At 46.6% G+C, this 25,905-nt stretch overlaps 2 protein-coding genes across 2 annotated transcripts in view; one reads left to right on the top strand and one right to left on the bottom strand.

Annotated features, from left to right (window-relative positions):
* AARD (alanine and arginine rich domain containing protein) overlaps positions 1 to 25,905 on the top strand; it is a 571,840-nt gene that overhangs the window by 438,725 nt on the left and 107,210 nt on the right. The window lies entirely within an intron of this gene.
* The window catches only part of EIF3H (eukaryotic translation initiation factor 3 subunit H), a 70,442-nt gene continuing 58,017 nt past the window's right edge, over positions 13,481 to 25,905 (bottom strand). The window contains exons 4-8 of the mRNA XM_083749309.1: positions 25,794 to 25,893; positions 21,969 to 22,118; positions 19,000 to 19,120; positions 16,573 to 16,705; positions 13,481 to 13,762 (exon numbers count right to left, since the gene is read on the bottom strand). Coding sequence (XP_083605435.1) covers positions 13,665 to 13,762; positions 16,573 to 16,705; positions 19,000 to 19,120; positions 21,969 to 22,118; positions 25,794 to 25,893 — 602 coding nt within the window. The 3' untranslated portion in view covers positions 13,481 to 13,664. The remainder of the gene's footprint in view (positions 13,763 to 16,572; positions 16,706 to 18,999; positions 19,121 to 21,968; positions 22,119 to 25,793; positions 25,894 to 25,905) is intronic.

The following is a 25,905-nucleotide window of genomic DNA, read 5'->3' as shown; positions in this document are numbered from 1 at the left end:
ACTGGAATGATCCAGGGGATGGAGCAAGCCCATGTGAGGAAAAGTTGCAGTATTTGGGGCTACAAGAGGTGACATGATAGAACTGTAAACAATTCTGCGTGGCATGGAGGAAGTGGACAAAGAATAGTTTTTCTCCTCTCAGAACACTAGAACTTGCACATCAAAATGAAGCTGAATGTTGGAAGATTCGGAACAGGAGAAAGAAAGTGTTGACATTTCCATTCCACCTTAAGGAGCAGACGTGTGGAATTGTTGCGTGTCACATGTCTGTTTACATTCCAGCACAGCTTGCTGGGAACGTCCGTTGTGTATAGCTTTTGTTATTTCCTGTTCTCTCTGAGACGACAAGAGAGAGAGACGACATGTTTCTTTGTCCTGATTTATGATTAATAAATCTGTAGTTGTAGTATGCTTCCACAAGCCTCACGCCTATTCTGTGTGCACAGTTCGATCTGCTGATCGTGTGCCCCGGCTGTGAAGCCCAGGTCCCTGATTTACGTTGGAGCGGAGGTGATGGTCTTCACAGAGGGACGGCTGGAAGGAGATGGCCCAGCCGGGGCTAGCCAGCTGGCCTCCTGGCCCTCTGCATGCCGACAGAAATTAGTTCTTCACACAATGCAGTGATGGCTTTAAAAGAGGATTAGACAAATCCATCTAGTTGATAGCTATCAATGGCTACCAGTTGTGATGGCTGTGCTCAGAGGCAGAAATATTTCTGAATACCAGCTTCTGGGAACCACAGAAGGAGAGGAAACTCTTCTGCTTGGGCCCTGCATGCAAGAAGCACTCTCTCTCTTGCTCTCTTTTTTGCTTAAAGATAAAGGTAAAGGACCCCTGACAGTTAAGTCCAGTCTCAGTTGACTCTGGGGGTGCGGTGCTCATCTTGCTTTACAGGCCGAGGGAGCTGGCGTTTGTCCGCAGACAGGTTTTCTGGATCATATGGCCAGCATGACTAAGCCGCTTCTGGTGAAACCAGAGCAGCGCACGAAAATGCCATTTACCTTCCCGCCGGAGAGGTACCTATTTATCTACTTGCACCTTTTGGCATGCTTTCGAACGGCTAGGTTGGCAGGAGCTGGGACCGAGCAACGGGAGCTCACCATGCTGCAAATATCTCCTGTATTTTTCCTTCACTAGCAATGAATGAGAAAAGAAATTGCCTCTTAAAATTAACAAAGAGGAGATAAAATATTGGTGAGAATCTCATGGATAGGGTGCAGGCTATCTGACATGTGAGGTGGCCAAGAGGTGTTTGTGAGTCTCTTTTCCTTCATTCTGCAAATCATCTCAACAACGGTGTGCACTCTCCAGACTTGCCCTGGGAGTGCAGGCATCTGGGTTTTTCTTTCTTTCCAGATCAGGCAATGAGGTTAGTCAGGGAGGCTATTTTACAATGATAAAGTAGCTTCAGAATCCAGCACCCATTAAAGGACTGCCAGAGAGTCCTGAGAATGAGAGAGAAGAATGGACGCCTTTTTGCAAAGGAAGAAATTGGAGGACAGAACTTGACGCATCACTAACTTAGGCCTATGCCACTTCCATGGCCCTCCCACTTTTCTTGTGTCTCCCCCGCCAAAAATAAAATCAAATCATTGACTAATAATGAATACAATATAATAGCACTTAAGATTAATATATGTAGGGTTATATGTTGAAGGCAACATACAGTTGTACATCATCCTTGTAATTCCAAAACATTAGGAACAGGTTTGTGTCTCTGTTTGTGATAGGGAAAGTCTATTTTTCACCTTTGTAAAGCACTAAGGCTCTTTTTTTAAGGTGCTTAATATATAATCTCCCATAAACAGAGAGGTAGATTTAGACATTCATTAGTTTCTTGTTTGGATCCCTATTTTTATATTTGGCCCATTGTTTTCAGCACTTTAGGCAACACCTCAAAACAAAGGCATTCCACTGCTTACCCCTTTTTTATTTTAAAACAGGGATGGGGGACAAGCGGCCTCCAGGTGTTCTTGGACTCCAGCTCCCATCAGCCTCAGCTAGCACAGCCCACAGTCAGGGATGATGGGAGATAGAGTCCAACACTTATGGAGGACTACAGGTTCCCATCCTTGTTTTAAAACAAATGCAAAAGGTGGAGAACGTAACAGATGAAAATTCTCATTCGACTGTGAAATTAGAATCTCTAAATACATATATATTTAAACATTTAAAGCACCCATGGCTTCCTGTTTCATAAGAATTATATTTCTAATATTGCTAAAAGCAGTGGATTTTTGTACAGCGGAGACCTCGTTTTTCTCCTTAGTCATCTCTCTATCCAAAGAGTTACAATTCTTCAGAGATCATAATGTAATATCTACATTTATATTAATGTTTTATCACTGTCTGTCCTCTTGCAGCCACGACATTTTCTTTGCCAGGGTGGCTGCTGTGCAGGGATGAAGGTAGAAAAGGTAGGAAAGTTTTAACTCTGAAAGTTATGACATTTTAAGTAGGTAATAGAAGGGTCTTGCCAGGTAGAGTGCCTCTGCTACACTAGCCTCCTGCCAGGTGGGGCGCTGTTGCTTATAGAGAGGGGTGCAAATGGATTAGCGGAGCCAATCTGACTTCCCCATTGCCTCACGTCTCCCCTTCTTAGTAAATAACAATGACCCACTGTCAGAGCCACCCGAGGTCCCAGCTCACAAGAGACCAAAATCCAGTCCAAGTTATATACAAAAGGTTTTATTGAAGAACATTGTTGTCGTTACGTCCAGGCTCCGTGGCTCAGCATCTGTTACCCTTAGATGTTTGAAGTCCCCTCTGAGTCAGTCCCGCCCCTGCACCAGCTTAAGAGGCTTGTACTGCTCCACCTTTTCCTCTCCTTCCTTTTCCGCAGGGTCTTCCTGCCCCCCTGTGCTCCCTCCCTTCGGGACTCCCCCGAGGCTGAGTCTTCTGACGCCTGCTCCCCCCTCCTTCGTGCTTTGGGACCAGGCTCCTCCTCAGGGCTTTCCTCATTTCCGCGCGCCTCCACATTTGAACTTGGCGCGCGTACGTTGCCTCTGACCTTCCTTTCGACCGTTACGCTACTCTCGGTACTACACTCCTCCCCTTCCGGCAGGACGTTCTGCTCCGAACTCCTTCCCCTCTCTGCTCCCTGTTCTGCTCCTTCTGACACACTGGTAACTCCACCCCCTTCACTCCGTTCCGACGGAGAGGCCGGTCCCGATCTCCAACCCCCACTGGGGATTCCCTCTTCGTTCCCCTGCTTCTGACTGCTTCCCTCTCTACTGCCCCTTGGCCTGACCAGGGGGGCTCCCTTTTGGGAATCCTCGGATTCACTTGACGGACTCACTGACAACCTCGGGTCATCGTCGTCCTCTTCCTCGTCACCCTGGGACCCCTCCCCCTCGCTCTCTGTCCCTGAAACCCTGACATCCATCCCCCCCTCGAAGCCCCCCCTTCCCCCCTCCCGCCCATCGGGTGCAGGTTGTAGGAGCTGCAGCTCTTCGGAGGTGGATGCAGGATACAGGTTGTGTACCTCCATATCCTCTGCTTGCAGTTCGGTGTATGAGTGTTCGAATTCGGGTTCTTGACCCAAAGTGTTCTCTTCTCCCTCTTCCATTGGTACCTCGTCTGGTGCTGCCGGCCAAGGTCCCGTCAGCCATTTCCTGCGCCAGTCCTCCTCTGGTTGCTCGTCCCACCAATAGGAGGTTTCTGTGTCCACCCCTGAGCACGATCCCCTGGGCGGGCTAGATTCTGGCGTTCTCTCCTCGGCTGAAGAAAAACCCCGGAAAGTACTGCCTGAGAGTGTGGGCGTAAAGAGCCAGTCATCAAAGTACTCGGCTGGCATGGGTCTATGCGGGAAAAGGGCATGGAACTCGTCTTTTAGAAGAGGTTCGTCTAAAGCGTAGCCCGGCACCCAACCGTTGGCACCAGGGCTACCCTCTCCCACGGTTGCTGTGGCGTTTCCAGCGGTTCCAATAGCCCCGCTGGCTTCTGGTGTACTGGCTTGAACCTCTGACAAGTGTCACACCTGGCGACGTAATCCGCTACCTCTCCGCGCATCCGGGGCCACCAAAAGTCCCTTGCCACCAGTTCTATTGTCTTCTCCTTACCGAAGTGGCCAGCACTGGGGGCGTCGTGCAACTGCTGCAGAACCTTTGCGCGAAGCTCGTCGCTTGGCACGTAGAGGGCACCTTTGCGAGTTAGCAGTCCGTCGCGCAGTTGGAACTCTTCTCCACTCTGCACACCTCTGCGCAACTCCTCCATTTTGGACTGTGCGAACTGATCCACTTGCAACGCGCGTCGCACCGCGTCCAGATCTACTGCGATGGCAGCGCACGACCACGCCTGCGGTGCGAAAATGTGCTTGGCTGCTACTGGCGCCGCTTCATCGAGATATTGCGGTTTCCTGGATAGCGCATCGGCTATAATGTTGGAATCTCCTGGGCTGTACTCTATCCGAAAGTCGAAATCCGCGAAGAATTCCGCCCAGCGCATGTGTCTCTGGCTTTGGAGCTTCGCCGTGCGCCAATACTCTAGGTTCTTGTGATCCGTGCGGACCTGTACTGTGTGCTTGGCTCCTATGAGGAAGTGTCGCCACGCTTTGAAAGCTGCGTGAATGGCTAACAGCTCCCTGTCCCATATGGTGTAGTTTTGCTCCGCCTTGCTGAGCTTTCGGGAGTAAAAGGCACCGGGTCTCCAGTTTCCATGTGGATCTTCTTGCAGGAGTACAGCTCCAACCGCCCTGTCTGACGCGTCGGTCTCCACTCGCATGGGCCTGCCTGGATTCACGTGCAGCAGTTGCTCCTCGGAGGCGAAAAGGCTTTTAAGCTTCCGAAAAGAGCGCTCCGCTTGTTCCGTCCACACGAACCTCTTCTTCTTGGAACTCAGAGTGTCCGTGATCGCTGCTGTCTCCTTTGCAAAACCTCTGATGAATTTGCGGTAGAAGTTGGCGAAGCCGACGAATCTCTGGACTTCCTTCCGATTGCGTGGGCTCTTCCAGTCCAACACCGCGCGGACCTTGACGCTGTCCATGGCCAGCCCCTTGTCGGACAGCTTGTAGCCCAGGAAATCCACCTCCGTCACATCAAACTGGCACTTCTCTAACTTGGCGTAGAGCCTGTTCTCCCGTAGTCTTTGCAGGACTTCCTTTACGTCCCTCTCGTGGGCCTCTTCCGTCTCCGAAAAGATCAAGATGTCGTCGAGGAAACACACACATTTCTTGTAGAGGAGTCCCGCTAGCACGTGATGCATAAAGGCTTGGAATACGTGAGATCCATTTTGGAGACCAAACGGCATAACTCTGTATTCATACGTGCCCAGAGGCGTGAACATGGCCGTTTTCCACTCATCGCCCTCCCGGATGCGTATGAGGTTATACGCTCCACGCAGATCCAATTTGGTGAAGATCTTCCCCTTCCTCACGGTTGCTAGGAGATCATCTATCTTGGGCATGGGGAAGGCCTTGGGCTTGGTCATACTGTTTATGAACCTGTAATCCACAATGAGTCTTTTTTGGGGCGTGTCTCTCTTCTTTACAAAGAACACAGGACTGCCCCCCACTGCTTTCGATTCCCGGATGAATCCACGCTTCAAATTGTGCTCTATGAACTCCCTGAGCTCTTGCATCTCGTCCTCAGACATGGAATACAGTTTTGCAGTCGGCAACTGCGCCCCCGGCACCAGGTCGATGGCACAATCATAAGGTCTGTGGGGCGGCAACTGGTCAGCTTCCTTCTCGCAGAAAACCTCCAGGAACCCTTCGTACTTGCTAGGTACTGCCTGCACCATGCCAAGTCGCAGCTGGTGCTCAGCCCCCTCCTCCTGGCAGGACTGGATGCAATTTTGAGCACAGTACGATGAGCAAAAGGTGATCTGGCGTTGGTACCACGCTACAGCAGGACTGTGTCTCTCCAGCCAACTCATGCCTAATACTATAGGCGTGTCAGACAGTTGGGTGACATTGAAGCTAATGACTTCTCGGTGATCTCCTATCTGCATCACCATGGGAGGTGTCTGTTGCACAACTTGCCCTCCTAGCAATTTCCTGCCATCCACTGTGACTACGTTCAGAGGCGTTGTGGCGGGCAGAAGCGCTATGCGATGCTGCTTGACGAATTGCATCCCCACGAAATCGGCATTGCTCCCCGAATCGATCGTGAGGGGCACTTCTAGGGTGGTCCCATTTGGCAACTGAAGTGTTGCAGTGAGCTGCACCGCTGGCTTGGGTGGTAAAGGGTCTGTGGGTTGCAAGGACGCTGGGGACTGTTCTACAGATTCGCCTGGCTGAGCCCCAGCAATTCTGCTTGCAGCCAGGCATTGTCGTTTCCCTGAAGCTCCTCTTCCTGGATCATTTCTGCAGCTACCGTCGCTAAAGCTGCAGTGTGTTTCTGGAGCCTCTGGGGGCACTCTTTCGCCATGTGCAGTGCACTGTCGCAGATGTAACACTTCCTGGTCCCTCTAGGAGGCTTCGCCTTTACTGCACCAGAAACTGGGGCTCTGGCTGTTGCTTGAGCCTTAGCACCACCAAGTTCCATCGGCTCCTCCCCCTGCCTCCCCAGCGGCGAGGGATGTGACTGACTGAACTCCCTGGGGATGAAAGAAGACGTCCTCGCTGGTGGACACACCTGACGTTCTTCCTCATTGTGCCAAGGACGTCCCTCGTGACGTATCCCAATCGCCAGAGCCCTCTGCACCACCTCCTCCAGGGTCTGAGGTCTGTCTCCCCTGGCAAGTTCGTCCTTTATGGGACCGCTGAGACCCTCCCAGAACAAATCCCTCACAGGTGTGCAGTCTTTCTCCCAGCGTAACGCAGTCAGTAAAGCAAAAAATCTGGAATGGTACTGACGCACAGTGGCTTTGCCTTGCCGCAGTCCAAATATCTCCCTGCGTGCAAGATCCAAATCTACGGTTGACTGGAAGCAGGCATCCATCGCTTTAATGAATTCATCAGAATCGCGGCGGGCAGGGCCATCTTCACGCCACAAATTGCGCAACCAGTCTCTGGCCGGCCCATGCAAGTGAGAAACAATAAACCCCACTTTCTCCTCCTCATCTTTAAAGTCATGACGAAGCAAGTGTAATGCATACAAAACGTCTGCTCTGAAACTGGGGTAGTGCTTCAGGTTCCCATCGAAGTGGGTGACTAGGCTGCCCCCCCGCCTTCCAAGTCCAATGCCCTCTGATCTGGACCCTGGGAACCCTTCCCTGTTTGCACGCTCCCACCTTCTTTGCAGGTCCTGGCAGCGCTTCTCCATTTCGTCATGCTTCTTCTGAGACGCAAGGACTGCAGCGGTGAGTTCGGAAACTGTAGTTCGCAGTGCTGTCAGCTGATCCTCCGCACTCATGGCTGTCACCGTTTGTGAGCTTTGCAAAAAAAAATTTTTGCGTTCTTTGGGAGGGGACTTACTGTCAGAGCCACCCGAGGTCCCAGCTCACAAGAGACCAAAATCCAGTCCAAGTTATATACAAAAGGTTTTATTGAAGAACATTGTTGTCGTTACGTCCAGGCTCCGTGGCTCAGCATCTGTTACCCTTAGATGTTTGAAGTCCCCTCTGAGTCAGTCCCGCCCCTGCACCAGCTTAAGAGGCTTGTACTGCTCCACCTTTTCCTCTCCTTCCTTTTCCGCAGGGTCTTCCTGCCCCCCTGTGCTCCCTCCCTTCGGGACTCCCCCGAGGCTGAGTCTTCTGACGCCTGCTCCCCCCTCCTTCGTGCTTTGGGACCAGGCTCCTCCTCAGGGCTCTCCTCATTTCCGCGCGCCTCCACATTTGAACTTGGCGCGCGTACGTTGCCTCTGACCTTCCTTTCGACCGTTACGCTACTCTCGGTACTACACTCCTCCCCTTCCGGCAGGACGTTCTGCTCCGAACTCCTTCCCCTCTCTGCTCCCTGTTCTGCTCCTTCTGACACACTGGTAACTCCACCCCCTTCACTCCGTTCCGACGGAGAGGCCGGTCCCGATCTCCAACCCCCACTGGGGATTCCCTCTTCGTTCCCCTGCTTCTGACTGCTTCCCTCTCTACTGCCCCTTGGCCTGACCAGGGGGGCTCCCTTTTGGGAATCCTCGGATTCACTTGACGGACTCACTGACAACCTCGGGTCATCGTCGTCCTCTTCCTCGTCACCCTGGGACCCCTCCCCCTCGCTCTCTGTCCCTGAAACCCTGACACCCACTTTCTGGGAAGCTGCTGTAGGAGCTCTGCTCCACCTGCCCAGCCACTTCTGGCATGAAACACACTCATGCTTTCTCATGTAACATTTGGAATAGGTGACCACATTGGAGTGATACATTTAAAGCTGTGATACCACTTTAAACAGTCAAGGAGCGCACACACCCAGAGAATTCTGGGAGCTGTAGTTCGTTAAGGGTGTTGAGAGTTGTTACGCGATCGCTAGTCCCATCACAGAGCAGAACACTGACCATGCTAATGGGAGCTGGGAGTCCAACAACATCTGGAGGGCCACAGGTTAGCGCCCCCGAGTGAAGTGGGGGTTCAAGCCATGATTCCTCCTTGGAAAGAACAGTGGTGTCACCTCTCCTGCTGAAACACTAGCTCGGCCTTTGCAAAGTTGTTTTGCAAAGCTCCAGGTGTTTGTGGCCATGACTTTCATCAGACCCCAGCCAACACAGGAAATTTGAGGGGCATCCAAAACAACTTGGGGCATGAGATCGAACAAGGCTGTGCCACAAGATCTTCCATCATAAACGTTAACACCAAGAGGAAAGCAAACGATCCCCGAAAGATCTTTCCGTCCAGCAACTGCTGGGGGCATTCAGCTGAGCTGGACATTTGAGCCTTTTGAGGTTCAGCTACTTCCAAGTCCTGAGGGATAAATTCTCATCTCTCTCCCTGCGTGTGGGGCTTTAATTGTGCACGTCCTATTAGTGCTAATGGGACTTGTGCACCTAAAGTCCTCTGTGTGAAATGAGTCCAATAAATCCAAGGTTACAACCTCATTAAAGGCAGAGTTGCTTATTTCATGTGTAATGGGCCTTCAGCCTCCATGATCTGGCAATTCGTGACTTTTACGCGTCTCCTTTGAGAGAATTCTTCAAGGTTCCTTGCTAATAAATATTTTTCACCATTCTTCCTAGGGTGACCGACCCACTCGTGACTCTAGCCTGGCTTTACAATGCCTGCACCAGCTAATGAAACAAGCTGCTATCAGGTCAGCCAGAAATGTGTGGGAGCATTCCTGAGGGAGAGCTGGGCTTCACCAGCTTCTAATTTCCCATTTGAAATGGCTGGCAAGTCAGCCACCCGCCTCCTCTACTTTTCTGTGGTGCTATTAGCTTTTGAAAATCCAGCAGTATTCAGCATTTTGTTGTTGACTGCACATGCCTTGAAGGAAAACTTTCTTTCTGCACCCAGAGATCTAGAGTTAAGAAGGAAAGGTGTCTCTCTGAAGATGGAAAAGCAGTACAGTGGTACCTCGGGTTAAGTACTTAGTTCGTCCCGGAGGTCCGTTCTTAACCTGAAACTGTTCTTAACCTGAAGTACCACTTTAGCTAATGGGGCCTCCTGCTGCCGTCGTGCCACCGGAGCACGATTTCTGTTCTCATCTGGAAGCAAAGTTCTTAACCCGAGGTAATATTTCTGGGTTAGCGGAGTCTGTAATCTGAAGCGTATGTAACCTGAAGCGTATGTAACCTGAGGTACTACTGTAGTAACCTTGACTTTAAAAAAAAAAATAGCCCAAGAAGAGAAATTGTTTTAAAAAATGTGGCAGCTAGACTGGTGACTGGGCGTGGCCGCCAGGACCGTATAACACCAGTCCTGAAAGACCTACATTAGCTCCCAGTACATTTCTGAGCACAATTCAAAGTGTTGGTGCTGACCTTGAAAGCCCCAAAGGCCTCGCTCCAGTATACCTGAAGGAGCGTCTCCACCCCCATCGTTCAGCCCAGACACTGAGGTTCAGCTTCGAGGGCCTTCTGGTGGTTCTCCCACTGCGAGAAGTGAAGTTAACAGGGAACCAGGCAGAGGGCCTTCTCGGTAGTGGTGCCCACCCAAATGAGTGAACTTCCATAGATATTTGAAGGCAGCCGTGTATCAGGAAGCTCTGTTGTGTTGCTTTATATTATGTTGGAAGCCACCTACATTTGTAGTCTGAAAAGTTACAGGACTTCAGCAGGACTTCAGCTTACAGGATGTGCATTGATTGGAAGAGAAGCGGTATGACCATCCCAAAAAGGTGGGATCATATATGGCGACCCTGACAGCACCATGAATGAGCAAGAAAAATAGCATCTTCAGGGTTCCTAGGAGTCTGCGTTTACATCCAGCTATCCAAACAGTTGCTGCAGGGACAACTTGAGAATGTGCAGGAAATAGTGAAATACAATCAAAGATGGAAGACAGCTCCATCATTTAATTGCATTCCACTCCTGTACTTTCCATTAGGAGTTATGGTTCTTAAACAAGGGTGGGGTTTTCTTCGCTAACTGCCTGGGTTACTAGCACTCAAGGTAAGGGGAAGAGCTGGGTGTTAACATGCTTTGGTATAAGATTATTAACAATGAAGTAAATTCTTCAGTGCTGGCCAAAGTAGTTACAAGAGGGCTTTAAATGTGGAAAAAATGACCAAATTTCTTCTTTACAGCAGTATTAAAGACACATCAGTGTGTCAAGTAAAACAAACAAGGATTAAACATACACTTGTCTATTAAAAACATAGTGAAAAAGGCCCACCGTTCGCGTTTCACAACCTAGAAAGCAAATTCTTGCCACAAGAATTTAGATTTTGACTTGTTTCCCTTCAAGTGGGCTCCTTTTCCCAGGTCCCCTAGTTTGCAAATCCATTCACATGATGCATTAGGCTTTCAAATGAACGTTTCCCCCATTAATATAAGTAATACCCTGTGAACATTATACCAAAGTACCCAGTATTTCCAGGAGTCGATGGATGGGATTTCATCTTCAGAGCATCAATAAAGCTGACAAGAATGAATTCAAGTTCTCTCGTGCTGAAAAGCGAACTAGGACTTTGCGGGGGTTGGGGGGATTGGGTTTTTTAAAGACTCTCCTGGGTTGGTGTGTCTGTGACTATCACACCAAGCCAATGGCATGGGCCAGGCCATCCAGTGGTCTTGCTACGCTGGAGGCTTTGTGTATTTTGGATACAGTGATCTCCCAGAAGCAAAGTCATTAGCAAAACAATACTGGCTTTGAACAAATGATTGCATCTTGGGAAACTCTGCTGCCACCCAGCAGTTGCATGGCTGCATACAGACCAACTAGCTCCCGATTCAGCACAGCCATAGAAACAAACAGGTGCAAGACACACACACGATCAGGCCTTTGCAATCTCCCATGGTCCGAACCTACAGACCCAACCTTACAGATCAGGAAGTGGAAGGTGCTTCTTATATAACTCATGGAGCAGCAGGGACACGGGTGGCACTGAGGGTTAAACCGCAGAGCCTAGGGCTTGCCGATCAGAAGGTTGGCGGTTCGAATCCCCGCGACAGGGTGAGCTCCCATTGCTTGGTCCCTGCTCCTGCCCACCTAGCAGTTTGAAAGCACATCAAAGTGCAAGTAGATAAATAGGTTCTGCTCTGGTGGGAAGGTAAACGGCGTTTCCATGCGCTGCTCTGGTTCGCCAGAAGCGGCTTAGTCATGCTGGCCACATGACCCGGAAGCTGTATGCTGGCTCCCTCGGCCAATAAAGTGAGATGAGCGCCGCAACCCCAGGGTCGGTCACGACTGGACCTAATGGTCAGGGGTCCCTTTACCTTTACATGGAGCAGCACACAGTCTTTGGTGAGCAGGAGCTATTTGGTTTGAATGTCAATGTGGCCTATTATACTATTTTCAGAAACCCTGAAGACTACCTCCTCTTGTCTACGAAGCCTTGGTTTTCTATTATAAAAAGCTTTAATTCCTTGCCAAATATATATATAAGAATTTAGCTCAAGGTTCCTGGACGTGATTTCTGTAGAATGGCGGCACTCAAGAGCGGGGCACCGCACAGCGTAACAGGATATTTAATCAGATTCAACAGTTTAGATAAGCAAGGCTGTAGAAACAGTCCACTCTGAACTTTGAAATACCACGGCCCACTCTGACACTTTGCCAAGCGCCTGAGGTTTGCAAACAATTTGCATATACATTTACATAATGCGAACAATCTCTATAAAGTTAAAGGCTTGGGAGTTGCTGAGGGCGGGGGCGATGGGGACAAAAAGTTTCCATTCTGACAACTGGATTTAACACTCTCACAGCTTTATCTCTCTCAAACCACTCCCTGCCTCCCTTTATTCCATGTGCTTGTCCCCTTTCAGAGTTAATTTGAATTAATCCCCTTTTGACATTTTTGGCTGAGAGCAAAAGCACCCTTAATTTCCCCAATGCAAAATAAATATATTCCCATCCAAAATAACCCGATAATGAATTAACGCTGAAACACACCGAGTAATTCTGCTTCTCGCCAATTATCCCCCTCTCCTTTTGAATACACAGGCTTTGGGGGGAGAAAAATCACTGAATATAGCCTTTGCAATCTTGCTATTTTCTTCCCTTTTTTGCCTTAACCACTGGGAAGAAAGGTGTTTGCTTAAGTGAGAATTCTCCAGTGTTAAAAGCCACTTATGACATTTAGTCTATTCACATTTTAAAAACATGGTCATGGCAACAGCTAGGAAACAGCCAAAGCTGTGAGTCACTGTATCTACCAGAAGCGCCTGTTGTGAGTCCCACATTTTGGACCATATTATCTGCCATCCCATGATTTTTGCAAACAGTAAATGTAGCTGGGCAGTGCCGCAGGGCAAGGCGACAAATTTAGCTTGGGGCTGTGTCATTAGCATTTTGTTCCAACACCATTTTCCTGACTGCTATTTGCCCCACGGAAGAAAACTTTCAGATAACAAACTGATATCTGTATATTTCTTTTCACAGGGGCAAAGAGAAACCTTCCCTCCTTCAATGGTGTGGTCCTAATCTGAACTGGGGTTCTCACTTGTGGCTGCAGGCAGTGCTTTCATTCTTAAAAAAAGTTTAGGGGTACTCTCATTTTGACTCAAGAAAACCACCATGTTCTAGTTCAAATCAGGGAAAATAAATACAGTAAATGGACAAAAGTACAAAGATTCACAAAATGTTTAGGGGTATGTGTACCTCTGCGTACCCCCAGAAAAAAAAGCACTGGCTGCAGGTACTATTTTCAAAAAAAAATTTTAAACCTCACAGGAGATCCAGTTCACAGATCTCTCCCAGCATTACATCCAAGTTGGCCCCTGAACTTTGGGTTTCAGTCGTTTTCAAGCAGTTTTCTTAACTTTTTTTTTTTTTTAATGCAAAATGGGAAATCCAGTTCAAAGTAGCCTTGGCTAACTCTGTTGAGAAAGGGTATTTCTTCTGTCCAGTCACCTTTTGTCATTGTGCAGAGGAAGGATTCCCCCCCCCCCCACTGCAATGGCAGGTTTTAAGTAATCTGTTAGATCAAACACTCACGTGCGAGTTACAGTACGTGACATGTAAAAAAACCTGGATAGCCGCCCAACAGTCAATAAGAGCACATGCTAAAAAGTTTAAAATTGGTCGTTTATTTATTTATTTTAGAAGAGGGATAACTCTACTCAAAACACACGAGGAAGTCTGGTTCTTGGTTCATTTTGAAACGAACAATGGAAAATGTCTTAAGCAAAAACGAGCTGAGATTCAGAGCATCTCCTCCCTTGGGCAAGAGACTGTTAAACACTTCATCTTCCTCCCTAGTTGTTGTGCTCTTGAAGTGCCTGAGCCATGAAGAGTTTGCCCAGGTTCTGCGCAGTGAACTCCTTGATGTTCTGGCTATAAGTATTAATTTGACCTGCAAATGAACAAAAAGTGGGAAGTGGAGTAGAGAAAGAGAGAGCGAGAGAAAGAAAAAAAATTAAAACTGTGAATTCATGGCCCTAGAGAATGTCCTAATATTCCATCCCATCCCACAAACATTCTCTCACACTTTATAGCATGACCAAAAAACAGAACTCGAGAAACATATTTGCAGACAGGAGCTAATATATGTCAAAGACCTGTCAAGTTGGATGGGAGGCAGAAGTTAAGAGACTGGGAGAGCCCCCAAATTTTCTCCATCCTCTTCCAAACATTTGGCCTCCCCATCTCCACAAACATTTTGCCACACACCAAGAAACAGAATGCCAGCATATAGACAGGAGCACCACTGAGTTTTAGAGGGTGAAATAAAAAGAGGTTGCCATGAGGTAAGCCAGGGATCAGCAACCTTTTTCAGCTGTGGGGCGGTCCACCGTCCCTCAGACCATGTGGTGGGCCGGACTATATTTTTTGGGGGGGTGGATGAATGAATTCCTATGCCCACAAATACCCCAGAGATGCATTTTAAATAAAAAGACACATTCCACTCATGTAAAAACATACTGATTCCCGGACTGTCCACAGGCCGGATTGAGAAGGCGATTGGGCCGAATCCGGCTCCCGGGCCTTAGGTTGCCTACCCCTGAGGTAACCTGTCCCTTGGGCTGAAAAAGGGCCCCTGGTGTGGGTGGTTGTGTGACATGTGATGCTTTCTGCTGGTCTATGTGGCTCACATTTGTTTTGTTAATTGCTCAACATGAATTGGGGGTTTGCTATTAAAAATGCAAGGTTGTGTTTGTTAGAATCCTATCGAGGCAGCAATACTGTATGTAACATGCTCCCAGGACCATGCAGGATCCCACATTATTTGATACACTACAGGGATTTCTGGGAAGGCTATGAAGAGAAAAATGCCTCTCTTCAACTGTGGGCCTGGAAACTATGCTTGCCTCATCTACCTGACATATTGTGGGTCATGTTTTTGTTAGTTCCCTCACATTATTAGTAATTTCTTGAGCCAGCAGGCTGTGAAGGCTTTGTCTGAAGTGCTGTACAAATCAAAAGAAGTGTCTCCACCACCCCATTTTATTATTATTTTTTGTACACACTCTGCCTCTACAGTTCATTTCTCTAGCTAGTCAGGAAGAGCAAAAGAGAAAGGGAGAAAGACAAAGCCGGATTATCAAAATTAGAACTGCTTAGCAGACTAACACACTTCCAATTTAATGCTCTACTTTAAAAAGTTTCTAAATGCCTCAGAAGCAAAACCACCCAAGTCTCAGCTTTGATCCCCAACTTAATTCCGTGTGCATTAAAATAGTGAACGTTTTCAGGTCTTTTCCTGACTCTGCTAAAAAGAAAAGCGTTTTAGCTGAAGGCTGTTAGAGCGTCAATTGGCTGCTGCTTGCTTAACTCTAGAAGATGGTCGAGGTATAACCCACCAGACATAAACTGAAGCGTAATTTTTTAAAAGAGCTGGGGTGTGCTTTTCTTTAACAAGCACTGGGTTGCTGGGAGAATTCATTACCAGAATTTAAACCATACCCATTTGCAAACAACCCCCCAAAAAGGGGGGGGGGCGTTTGCACTACATGGTTACACTATAAAATTGTGCGCATTAAATTTTACTCCAAATTTTCTTATCAATGTGCCATCATCAGCCCTTGCTCTTGAGCCAACCTGGGATAGGGGATAGAACTGAAAACATAGCATCATAGAAATGTAGAGTTGGAAGGAAGTCCAACCCCCTGTAATGCAGAAAACATTTGCCCAATGTGGGGCTCAAACCCACAACCCTGAGATTTAAGTCTCGTGCTCTACTGACTGAACTACCAAGGTGGATAAAAATCTGGATGCTTGGTGGGTAGCTTTCAAACCGCTGGTGCAATTACAGTGGGCGCTAGAGGTTGTGAACGTGATCCATGCACATTCACAACCCGCAGCGGTGCGTCTGCGCATGCAAGGGTTGCGATTCGGCACTTCTGCGCATGTGCAAAGTGTGATTTAGCGCTTCTGCGCATGCGTGACCGCCGAAACCTGGAAGTAACCCATTCTGGTACTTCCGGGTTTTGGCGGTGGTAACCAGAAAAAATGCAACCTGAAGTGGCTGTAACCCAAGGTATGACTAACAGAAAACGGTCCATGTTTCTGCAGCACGAAAAATGGTTCTCTCGCCTTGCCTGTTCACCCCGTCCATTTCACAGTGTACCGTCCAGCCTTCTGCCTTGAGCTGGGATTTGTCTGCCTCTTTTTTCCAAAGGCAAAATATCAGAGAGAGAAAAACCATGCACTACCTGTTGCATCTCACTTCGGCCACCTTGGATGAACAGGGAACAATGTGAAGGTGCTTTTAATCCCAAACGCTACAGGCTCAGCTAAACGAGGGAGGGCAGCCCAAGGAACTACTATTAAAACAACTTTGCATCCTTCTGGAAAGAAGGTCGGCATGGGGGGAACTAGATCTGAAAATCTTGCTGGGATCACCAGCCTGATGTTAAAGCTCAGTTGTGTAGTTCCAGGACATGGTATGAAGGCACAGGATAAAGCCACCTTGGTAGAAGGGGAGCGTGATGCCTGGAGCTCCATGGAAGAAAGGCGGAGATATAATGAAATGGAAAGACACACACACACACACACACACACACACACTGGTTATTATGGTTCCCATTTAGATATAAAATCAGGACTCATTGCCCAATGCTGCATCTACTTTGCAGCATTTTGTTGATTCTCATGAAGGCATTACTCAAAGAACTGTAGGGCCGTTGAAGAGTCACAAAGAAAGAAGGTGGCTGCAAGTGTCACCTGCAATCAACAGCGAGTCCATCCTGGGAGGTGGCTGTGGTGGCTTGAACAATTTGTTCATGTCCTCCTCCGGAAGGGGTGGCTCTCCCCTACTTTGACGCTGCAAGTTCTCTTGCTGACGTCTCTGCTGGTACTGGAAAAGGAAAAGAGGAAACATGGTGGTAAGACTCTTTCATCCAAAGGGAACCCCTAGGATTTCTCTAAAGAATGCAGAGGAGCTGCCTTTCCATATAGAAGAAGAAGAAGAAGAGTTTGGATTTGATATCCCGCCTTTCACTCCCTTTAAGGAGTCTCAAAGCGGCTAACATTCTCCTTTCCCTTCCTCCCCCACAACAAACACTCTGTGAGGTGAGTGGGGCTGAGAGACTTCAAAGAAGTGTGACTGGCCCAAGGTCACCCAACAGCTGCATGTGGAGGAGCGGAGACGCGAACCCCGTTCCCCAGATTACGAGTCCACTGCTCTTAACCACTACACCACACTGGCTCTCTATATATTGAGCTTACTTCATACAGCTTAAGCCAGCTTCAAAACGTTCCATTTTGCTGGCACAAAAATGCTGTTAATTGTTGTTGAGCTTTAAAATGAAGTGGTTCCCATCTTGTTCCCTCCCCCCAGGCTAAGAAACATGGCAGTTTCAACCCCTCTCTCACTGGGTGATCCATCTACCCCACCTAAATCAGCAATGTGGTCTACAAAAGAAACTGGATTGGGTTTGCAGGGTAGGGTGGGGTGGAGGGAGAGGCCATTGCCTAAATTTGCATCACTGGAGATGCTGCTGGACTGGGGGCCTAATCACCATTTGGCCTGGCCCCAGAAGCTTCTGAAGCAAAACAGGCTTCACTGTGTATGCTACAAAAAAGACTACAGTGGTACCTTGGTTTATGAACAACTTGGATGAAGAACGCTGCAAACCCGGGAGTAGGTGTTTTGGTTTGTGAACTCTGCCTTGGAAGCAGAACATGTTCCGCTTCCTGTTGAGTGTGTTCCATTTGTAAATTGAGTCCCCCCGCTGCTATGGGAAAGCACACCTTGGTTTAAGAACGCTTTGGTATAAGAACTGACTTCTGGACCGGATTAAGTTCATAAACCAAGGTAACCACTGTACTGAGACTCAGAAGCCACCCAAACTTGTGCCCAACTCTCTGGATTCCGAGAAGTTCAAAAGCAGAACGCAGAATGGGTCCAAGCAGTAGACATTTATGCGAAAATCTTAAGTCCAGCCATTTTTTTCTGAACTGGGTTTTCTACTGCCAATTTTGCAAGTTGGTAACTTTTACCATGGGATCAAGAGGCGGAACATTACGATTAGCAGAGGAGGGGTGGATATTGGGTGGGAATAGAGCCAAGAAGTCACACGTAAAACTCTGCAAAATCCTTTGCATCTCAGCGCATGTAACAACTCAATAAGGTTGGAGGAAGGAGGGGAAAGTGGTACAGTTTGCCGTCTGTTTGAGAAAGACTGAACAACTGTTCTGGCTTTCGTTATGTAAAGCATGAATCTAGTAGCACTTCCAGAACAGCATTTTCAATACACCTTAACCTACTTATTTAGATGCAAAAATGGAGCAACTGGCAGCAAGGGAGACAAGGCAGTTAGCAAAACATTTATTCTCAATTGTCTCTAATCTTTAAAGGAACAATGGTGTATTATTATGAGTTACCTAGGACAGCAAAAGGTACTAAAACCTCTGGTTTGTGAAGCATTCATAATTTGCTGCTCAAATGGCATTTGTAGTTATTTATATTTTAAAGCTGGGTTTCTTAAAGCTTCTGACTATTGAGCAAAGAAATGTGTGGTGACATTTTATTGCTTGATAGCAGAACCAAAATACCTCCAGATTTAGAAAATGTTAGCAAATAAGAGCTTAAAGATCTGTATCTCAGACAGCACGAAACCAGAAAGAAATCGGGGAGAGGAGAGGAAAGGAGAGGAGAGGAAGAAGAAGATGGGTATTAGATATATTTATTTTTTATACTTTGCACTGAGTAGGTGCATTATGTACCAAAATTGCTTGCTCTTGCACAGAACTGTTCTATATCTCAACAATGAACAGACTTGAGCATGGTGCAATGAGCCACATTTACAGCAATTACTGTATAAGTTAAGCAAGAACTGGTGGGGTAACAGTCCTGGATTTCTACCACCACCCCTCCTTCAAATCACTTTTTCCATCTCCAAAATCTTCTCATAAATTTGCCCCTGCAGATTTATGTTGGCAAGCGAATGAGTTGGAAGGAGCCATAGCTCAGCCCATGCTCTGCATGTAATGAGCGTCTAGGATACAGAGATTAGATTTCCGAACAGGCTTGTGCATTTAGGAGATGCAATTCAAAGATCCTTCAATTTGCATCTATTACAGAAGCCACACAATGTGTCGTTTCAGCCCCAAACAGATGTGATTCAGCCCCCCCTCCCCAAAACCAACCTGGTGTTTCTGCTGCTGCTGCTTGCTGGTGTTCCTTAGATAGGTGTTGTATTTGACAATATCCTGGCTCATCTCATCCACTCTGTCCATCAACAGCTGCAGGCTCTTTCCAAGGTGATTACTGAAATGCACAAAGAGAGATGGCGTGGTAAAGGTTTGCAGCAGTGGACACAGTATTTTGCTTCTGAAGGAATATTAACTAATGCTTCTCTGTGAACTCACAGCAAGTTTAAGCCCACTTAAAGATCATTTAGGAGAACAGCTCTGCTCCAAATTTAGCTCATGCTCTAAATAAGAAATAGTTGAGTACGACCAACTGGGCTTGATGCATTTCTCTCAATGCACCCTGAGCACCATCAAATTAACACCGTGCGCCACCTCTGTCAAGCCCAGAGGTCATCAGAAACCCTAAGTCAGTGTTGGCCAGACTTGGGTCTCCAGCTGTTTTGGGACTACAATTCCCATCATCCCTGACCACTGGTCCTGTTAGCTAGGGATGATGGGAGTTGTAGTCCAAAAACAGCTGGAGGCCCAAGTTTGGCCAACACTGCCCTAAGTGGTCAGTGGTTACTTCAAGGCCACAGCTAAATGGCATCTTCCGGTAGGATGGAGAGATCCCATCTGAAATCTTGGAGAGCTGCTACCAGTCAGGGTAGACAGCATAGACCATATTGAGCTAAGGGGGCCAATGATCTGGTTCCGTATAAGACAACTTCCTATGTTCCTGGCTTTGTTACACAGCTGACCGATATCCTATCTCTCCTATGTCCGCTCTCCAATTATATTCTTATTATGCTCAAATACATTATTTCATGTAGCCCAAGGCAGGATCAAGTTCCCACGTTGGAATTTAGTTTGACTTACACTTACAGACACACACAGAGAGAGAAAACAGAGAAAGTGACACCGCCAGATTCTTGCTCCTAGATTGGCTGAACTCACAACCTGCCCCAGTCACAGCAGCCTTATAATATCAACTGTCCCATGCTGAGAAAGTATGGTTTTTTTGTTGCTGCTGTACCATATTTTAAATGCTTGGTTTCCTAACTGTTCTCTTCCCCCTCCCACTGCACCCGGGTTTATTTATTTCATGCTTTTTATTCTTTAACTGTTTGGGATTTAATTAAATCATATTTCATGAATACTGTGATCCAATAAGGGGGCTCCAGCCACTTAGTAAAAGGAGAGTGAAAAGCTAAAATTAAACTAAATTAACTGGGATTCAAAACAGAACCAGGTATGCCTCGAGAAGGAAGCTAAGGCTGTCCCGCATTGTCTCCTATTCACAGGATATTTCCCTTTAAAAACCAATTTCCTGCTCAACCACCTGAGAATCTGTGACATTGCTTGCTTAAGCCAACAACTGATTTTCTAGTAACAGTTCATCTCCCTAAGAGAGGGCCTCAAACAAACAGCAAAACATTCCCAGGACTCAAGAATATGTAGCAGTATTCCACATTTAGTGTTCTTTTCTTATTGTACCTCTTTCCCCATCCCAAACTGCCTTTTTAAAAAAAGAAAAGAAGGTAGGCTTGTGGGCAGGGTTTTAACCTGATTCAACTAAGGCACAATGATAACAAGTGTCTGTCCGCAAGTAGAATAGACTTCCATTTGCAACACAACCCAACTTATCCTTCCTCTCGCACCTGCCATGCCCCCCCATTCTGCTCCAGAGTAGATGGGGGGGGGGGGCAAGAGGAAGAGGACATCTTGGTACTTAAGCATTACAGTGGTACCTCGGGTTACGTACGCTTCAGGTTACAGACTCTGCTAACCCAGAAATAGTGCTTCAGGTTAAGAACTTTGCTTCAGGATAAGAACAGAAATTGTGCTCCAGCGGCACGGCAGCAGCAGGAGGCCCCATTAGCTAAAGTGGTGCTTCAGGTTAAGAACGGACTTCCAGAATGAATTAAGTACTTAACCCGAGGTACCACTGTATTGGGTGTGCATGTATGTCAAGCTAAGCCTTGTGCACACTACCCAGTTTTGTAAAGGCCTTACTGTAAAATATTCCTGAATCCCATTCCTAAAACCAAGGGGACTCATTGAAAGGCCTTCCTGAATTAGGAAGTTGTTTCTAGCATAAAGTGAAAACTTCTTCTTCTCCTCTGAAGGAAGGGGTTGCACAACTAAACCCTGGCTATGCATCAATATAGTGCATGCTGCTAACTCAACTAGTGGGACATGAAAAACTAAGGAGCAGCTCCCCACAGATGCCAGGGATAAATAAAAGCATTTTGGTCAGCCTGTGTTACTGGAGTGGGTGGGGTAGAGACACTGAAATAATTAATATCTGCCTGAAGGGGGAGATATACTGAGAAGGAAAGAGATACATGGGGGAATCTTTTTTCGGAAGAGAGTGCTTAGGGGCAGGGGTGGGTAGTTTTGCTATGAACCCTGTGCCACAAAACTACAAACAAGGCTATTCTGCACCAGGAAATACGAAGTGTGATGCCTATCAAACTATTAAATAATATTCAGTATGTAAGCTGGTCAGGGTGTGTGTGTTGGGATGGGGAGTTTGGTTTCCCATTTGCTTTCTCAAATTGCAACTGGACGGTCTTTGTTTTGTACTTTTCTTCCAAAACAATAAATACACAGTCGTACTTTAGAAGCCAAACCGCCTTGGCACTCATACGTTTTGGCTCCCGAATGCCACAAACCTGGAAGTGATTGTTCCGGTTTGCAAACGTTCTTTGGAACCTGAATGTACGGGGCAGCTTCCAAATGTTTTGGAAGTCGAATGGACTTCCAGAACGGATTCCGTTCGACTTCCAAGGTACGACTATACAAAAAGAAATTAATGGGTTAGGCTTTCCTTTCCCACCTTTCCCCAACCTCTCCTTCCCACACCTCCTGGTTAAGTGACAAGGCACATGGATCCTGAAGTATACAAGATGCTGTTCAACAAAAAGAGCAAAGAGACTTGGAAATGGCTCACTGCCTTTTCCTTTCAAAGGAGCACTTACTTGCTTGCGAGACTGAGCAGCTCGTGTCTATCTGCCACTCCTGTCTTCTTTTCCAGCTCCCAAAGAAGAACGTTGATGAGGTAGGAATTCTTGATAATGATCGGCACCTCTTCAAACATGTTTTCAAAGGCGATGTTTGCTTTTTTCAACCTGCAGAGAGAGAGGTCCCCATAACAAACTTGGCGTGCTTGTGCATTTTTGATGGGTTCACCTGGATCGAGGAAAAATACTCCGCAGGTGACTAGGGAGAGTCGCAGCTTTTTTTTTCTTTTTACCCTTCCAATTCAGCAAACAGTCAAACTTTTATAGCAAACTTGGGAAAGCGTGTGGAAAACCCTTTTTAAAAAATTATTCTGGGAGCTTGTGAAATACTTGCGGGAAACAGAGAGAAGTAAATTGGCTTGGATTCTAAATACTGTACAGTACAGCAGTAGCTTTCAAAGCAAGAGTACCTTTTAAGCTCACTAGAGGTCCCTTAATGAGGAAATCAGTAATGGTGGAATAAATGGCTCTGGCCCAATACTGATCATTTCCAACTGTATGCAGTTGCCGGAGTGTATTGGGGCTGTTCTAGGGCCATAGTCTTTAGCAGGTCTGGGCAGTATTCTGTACAAACTAAAGAGGATATGCCCCAAAATCCTCTGCAACAGGACCTTCTCAGTGGTGGCACCGCAGCTTTGGAACACTTTCCCAGAGAGGTTTGCCTGGTATCAAGTTTGTTGCCTTTTGGTTCAAGAAGAAAACACTACCTTCTCCGGGCTATTTAGACCTCCAATTTGAATTCAGATTTTATCTGGGCAGGTCTGCTCTTGCTTTTGTTCATTTTCACTTATTGTCTTTGTTAAGTTGCACAACAACCTGATGTTGAAGTTTTATATGCTTAAAGTCAAGGCGCTATAATAAGATCCAGTAAAATCTGGGTAAAGGTGCTCGATTGGAAAAAGTTTCTAGCAGGTGACTAAAAAATCATATAGCAAGGGTGCCTGTCTAATATCAATAGGTGGAGAGTTCTAAAGCACAGATTCTGCCACACCAAAAGACCAACAGCTCGTGGATAGTGAATGAACATTATGTGGCACTTGTAAAAGATCAAAGTGATCGAGCAGGACTCACACGGGAAAAGCGATCCTTCAGGTAAACCTATCCAAATCTGGCTTTACGTGGCAATTTATGAACTTGGTCTGGTAGCAAATTAACATCCAGTGCACATCTCGGAGCATGGGGTGTGAGGTACTGCCAGGATCTAACCCTGTCAGTAATTGAGCTGCAGCTTTCTGCAATAGCCGCAGTTTCTGGACCAACCACAAAGGGACCCCCACCTAGAGTACAATGCACTGACAATCTTGACTACTGTAGTCAAGGTATTATGGCCAAGGAACAGGTGGTGGAAGGAGTGCCAGCTTGGCCCTGCGACTGTGGGTGCCCGGGTCCGTGGGTGCGATGCAGTGTGCATGACTCTGGCACTGAAATTTGTGGATGCCCCAACCCCTTCATGGGGAATTTTGTGTGTGCTTGTGTACCCAGGGCCCCAGGGAGTTGGCACCTATGGGTGGTGGAATCTACTTGGAAGTCTACCCAATTACAAATCAGAGAGGCACCATCTCTGTTGTCTTTTGGCAGCCTATTGAACACCTTTCTTTTTCCATAAGACCTTCAAAGTGGAGATTTTTATCCTAGCATGTACCTGTATATTTGTTTTTATATATGAACTGGTTTTACATACGTTCTTATTGTTAAATCGTTCAGGATGCTTCACAGGAAATGGCTCACAACTGGAATGAACTAAAATAAGTTTAGCCAATATCTGAAAATGTTTTCTAGGAGGGTGGTGGTTTCTTTTGCAAAATTTTAAGGTAAAGAGTAAAATGATTATTTCCCCCCATTCTTTGCCATTTTGCTTATATTATCTCCCCAACTTTTCTATTTATTTTTTAACTCAAATAATTCTTGAGACTAGGAAAGAAAAGGACAATCTGTTGGGTTTGGAGGTGGGCAGAGCGCTGTGTAAATATTTGTTTCACAAATTGGAGAATAAAGTGTTGGTTCCACCCTTTTAGAGACTGCAAAAACCATCAGTGTGTATTTGAAGATGGAAAAAAAAATGTGGCAGAATAGTAATTGGGTTTCCTTTTGAGAGAAAGAAAGATCCCTTTGGACGTTTTGAACAACTTAAAAACAACGAAGAAAATGCAGCTTTCTTCTTAATCTAACACATAATAGAAAGCAATATCACAAGAAGAACATGTTCTGTAATGCCCATTAAAACACCATCCTTCAACGAGAAAATGTTTTGGAAAGCATATTTACAAATATATATGAATACTTTATTTTTCAACATTTTTCTTTAAAGTGAGGAAATCTGTTTCAAGTTCTTAAAATGGGTTGACATGTAGCATAGAGGACAGCTGTTTGGGCAGGGGGTTGTGAGCGAGAATGCTGAGATAGAATAAAATCTCTCGCCTGAGAACAAGGCAATCTTTTATCCTTTCTGTCCAATATATTTTTTACATTTGTTTGTATTATATTATTTTTATTTATTTATTGCATTTATACCCCACCTTTCCCCCAAGGAGGTCATGTCCATTGTTCTTCCCCTCTCCATTTTTAACCTCACAACAAGCCTGAGAGTGACTAGCCTAAGGTCACCCAGTGAGCCTCATAGCTGAGTGAGGATTTGACATCTGGTCCTGATCCAACACTCTAACCACTGCACCATATGAAATCTCAATAGCTTTCGAGTGGTTGAGATCTGGCAGAATGTCCCAACTTAAACCTTCTCCCACTCTGTCTTGAGGCTTAAGATCCTCCAGATGGGAGCTGGAACCCAACATCACTGATTCTGCACCCATGTTATAGACCCCAACATCGGGGGCCCTTTTTCTACCTGAATAACAAAAGGCAATCATCAAAAACACACTGCCCTTGGCTTTCTGCAGAGACGGCTGAAGGACTACGACATGGGATGTTTCGTTGGGGTTTGAGCCATTCAGAAAAAGCTCTGCATCCATTTCTGGCACTGGGCTAGTATTCAATTCAGATTTATTAATAATCCAAAAGCATTTAATAATCACTCTCTCACACATGCCACACGTACAGAAAATACAACAGAAGAACCCATTTCCAATCAAACAGATTTACTGAAGTGGGGCTCTAAAATGAGCCTGATTCCCTAGTCCTAATTGTCATTAAGTTCCTAATCACACCGCTAAAATGCTTTGTGTTTAGTAGGGCAAATGAGGCTCCACATCTGGAAATCGCTGGTAAATTGTTGCTATTTAAAAGATACGTGATGTGGGGCTATTTGCAGTCATGGAACCATTCTGGTCCAAAATGGAAAACAGCCATATCATCCTAATGACTGGATAAAGAAGATATCAGTATATGAAATAATGGGAGCATATACTCAGTATTTCCAGAACTGGAGATACAGAGGGAACGCTCAAGACTAATTGCCTGGAGAAGGACCTACGTAGACCAGTTCATGATCTTTTAAGTTGGAACAGTTACAAGAGCAGACACTGCTGCCACAAAGATTTCATAACTCAGCACTCAGGCTCAGAACCCTGAGCATCTCATTTCCTCTCTTCCCTGCTCAATTTCGTTTGCCTTTAGCACTCCTCTTCTGTTTGGAATGACAGGGTGCATCACATCTTTCTGCGGCGAAGTAAATGCTGCATTCTTTAACCCTATTCACCTGCGGAGGCCTCGACTACTGGGAGAGTACATGGATCATCCGAGGCTGCTACAGGGCTTTGCTGTGGGGGATTTCATCTCTTCGCTCCCTTTTTCTGCCACCCACATTCCAAAACATCCCCTCACACTTACGCTTCTGGAGAGAAATCCTTCTCTTTGCAAACCTCCATCAATTTAGGTGTCAGCCTGTACGCTTTTAAGGAAAGGTATCCGTGGGCAGTTTTTATAGGATCTGAGAAAGAAC

Source organism: Podarcis gaigeae (assembly GCF_964106915.1).
Source record: "Podarcis gaigeae genome assembly, chromosome: 7".
Lineage (NCBI taxonomy): Eukaryota > Metazoa > Chordata > Lepidosauria > Squamata > Lacertidae > Podarcis > Podarcis gaigeae.
Note: the sequence above shows the minus strand (reverse complement) of the source record. Positions and strands in the feature narration are given on the sequence as shown.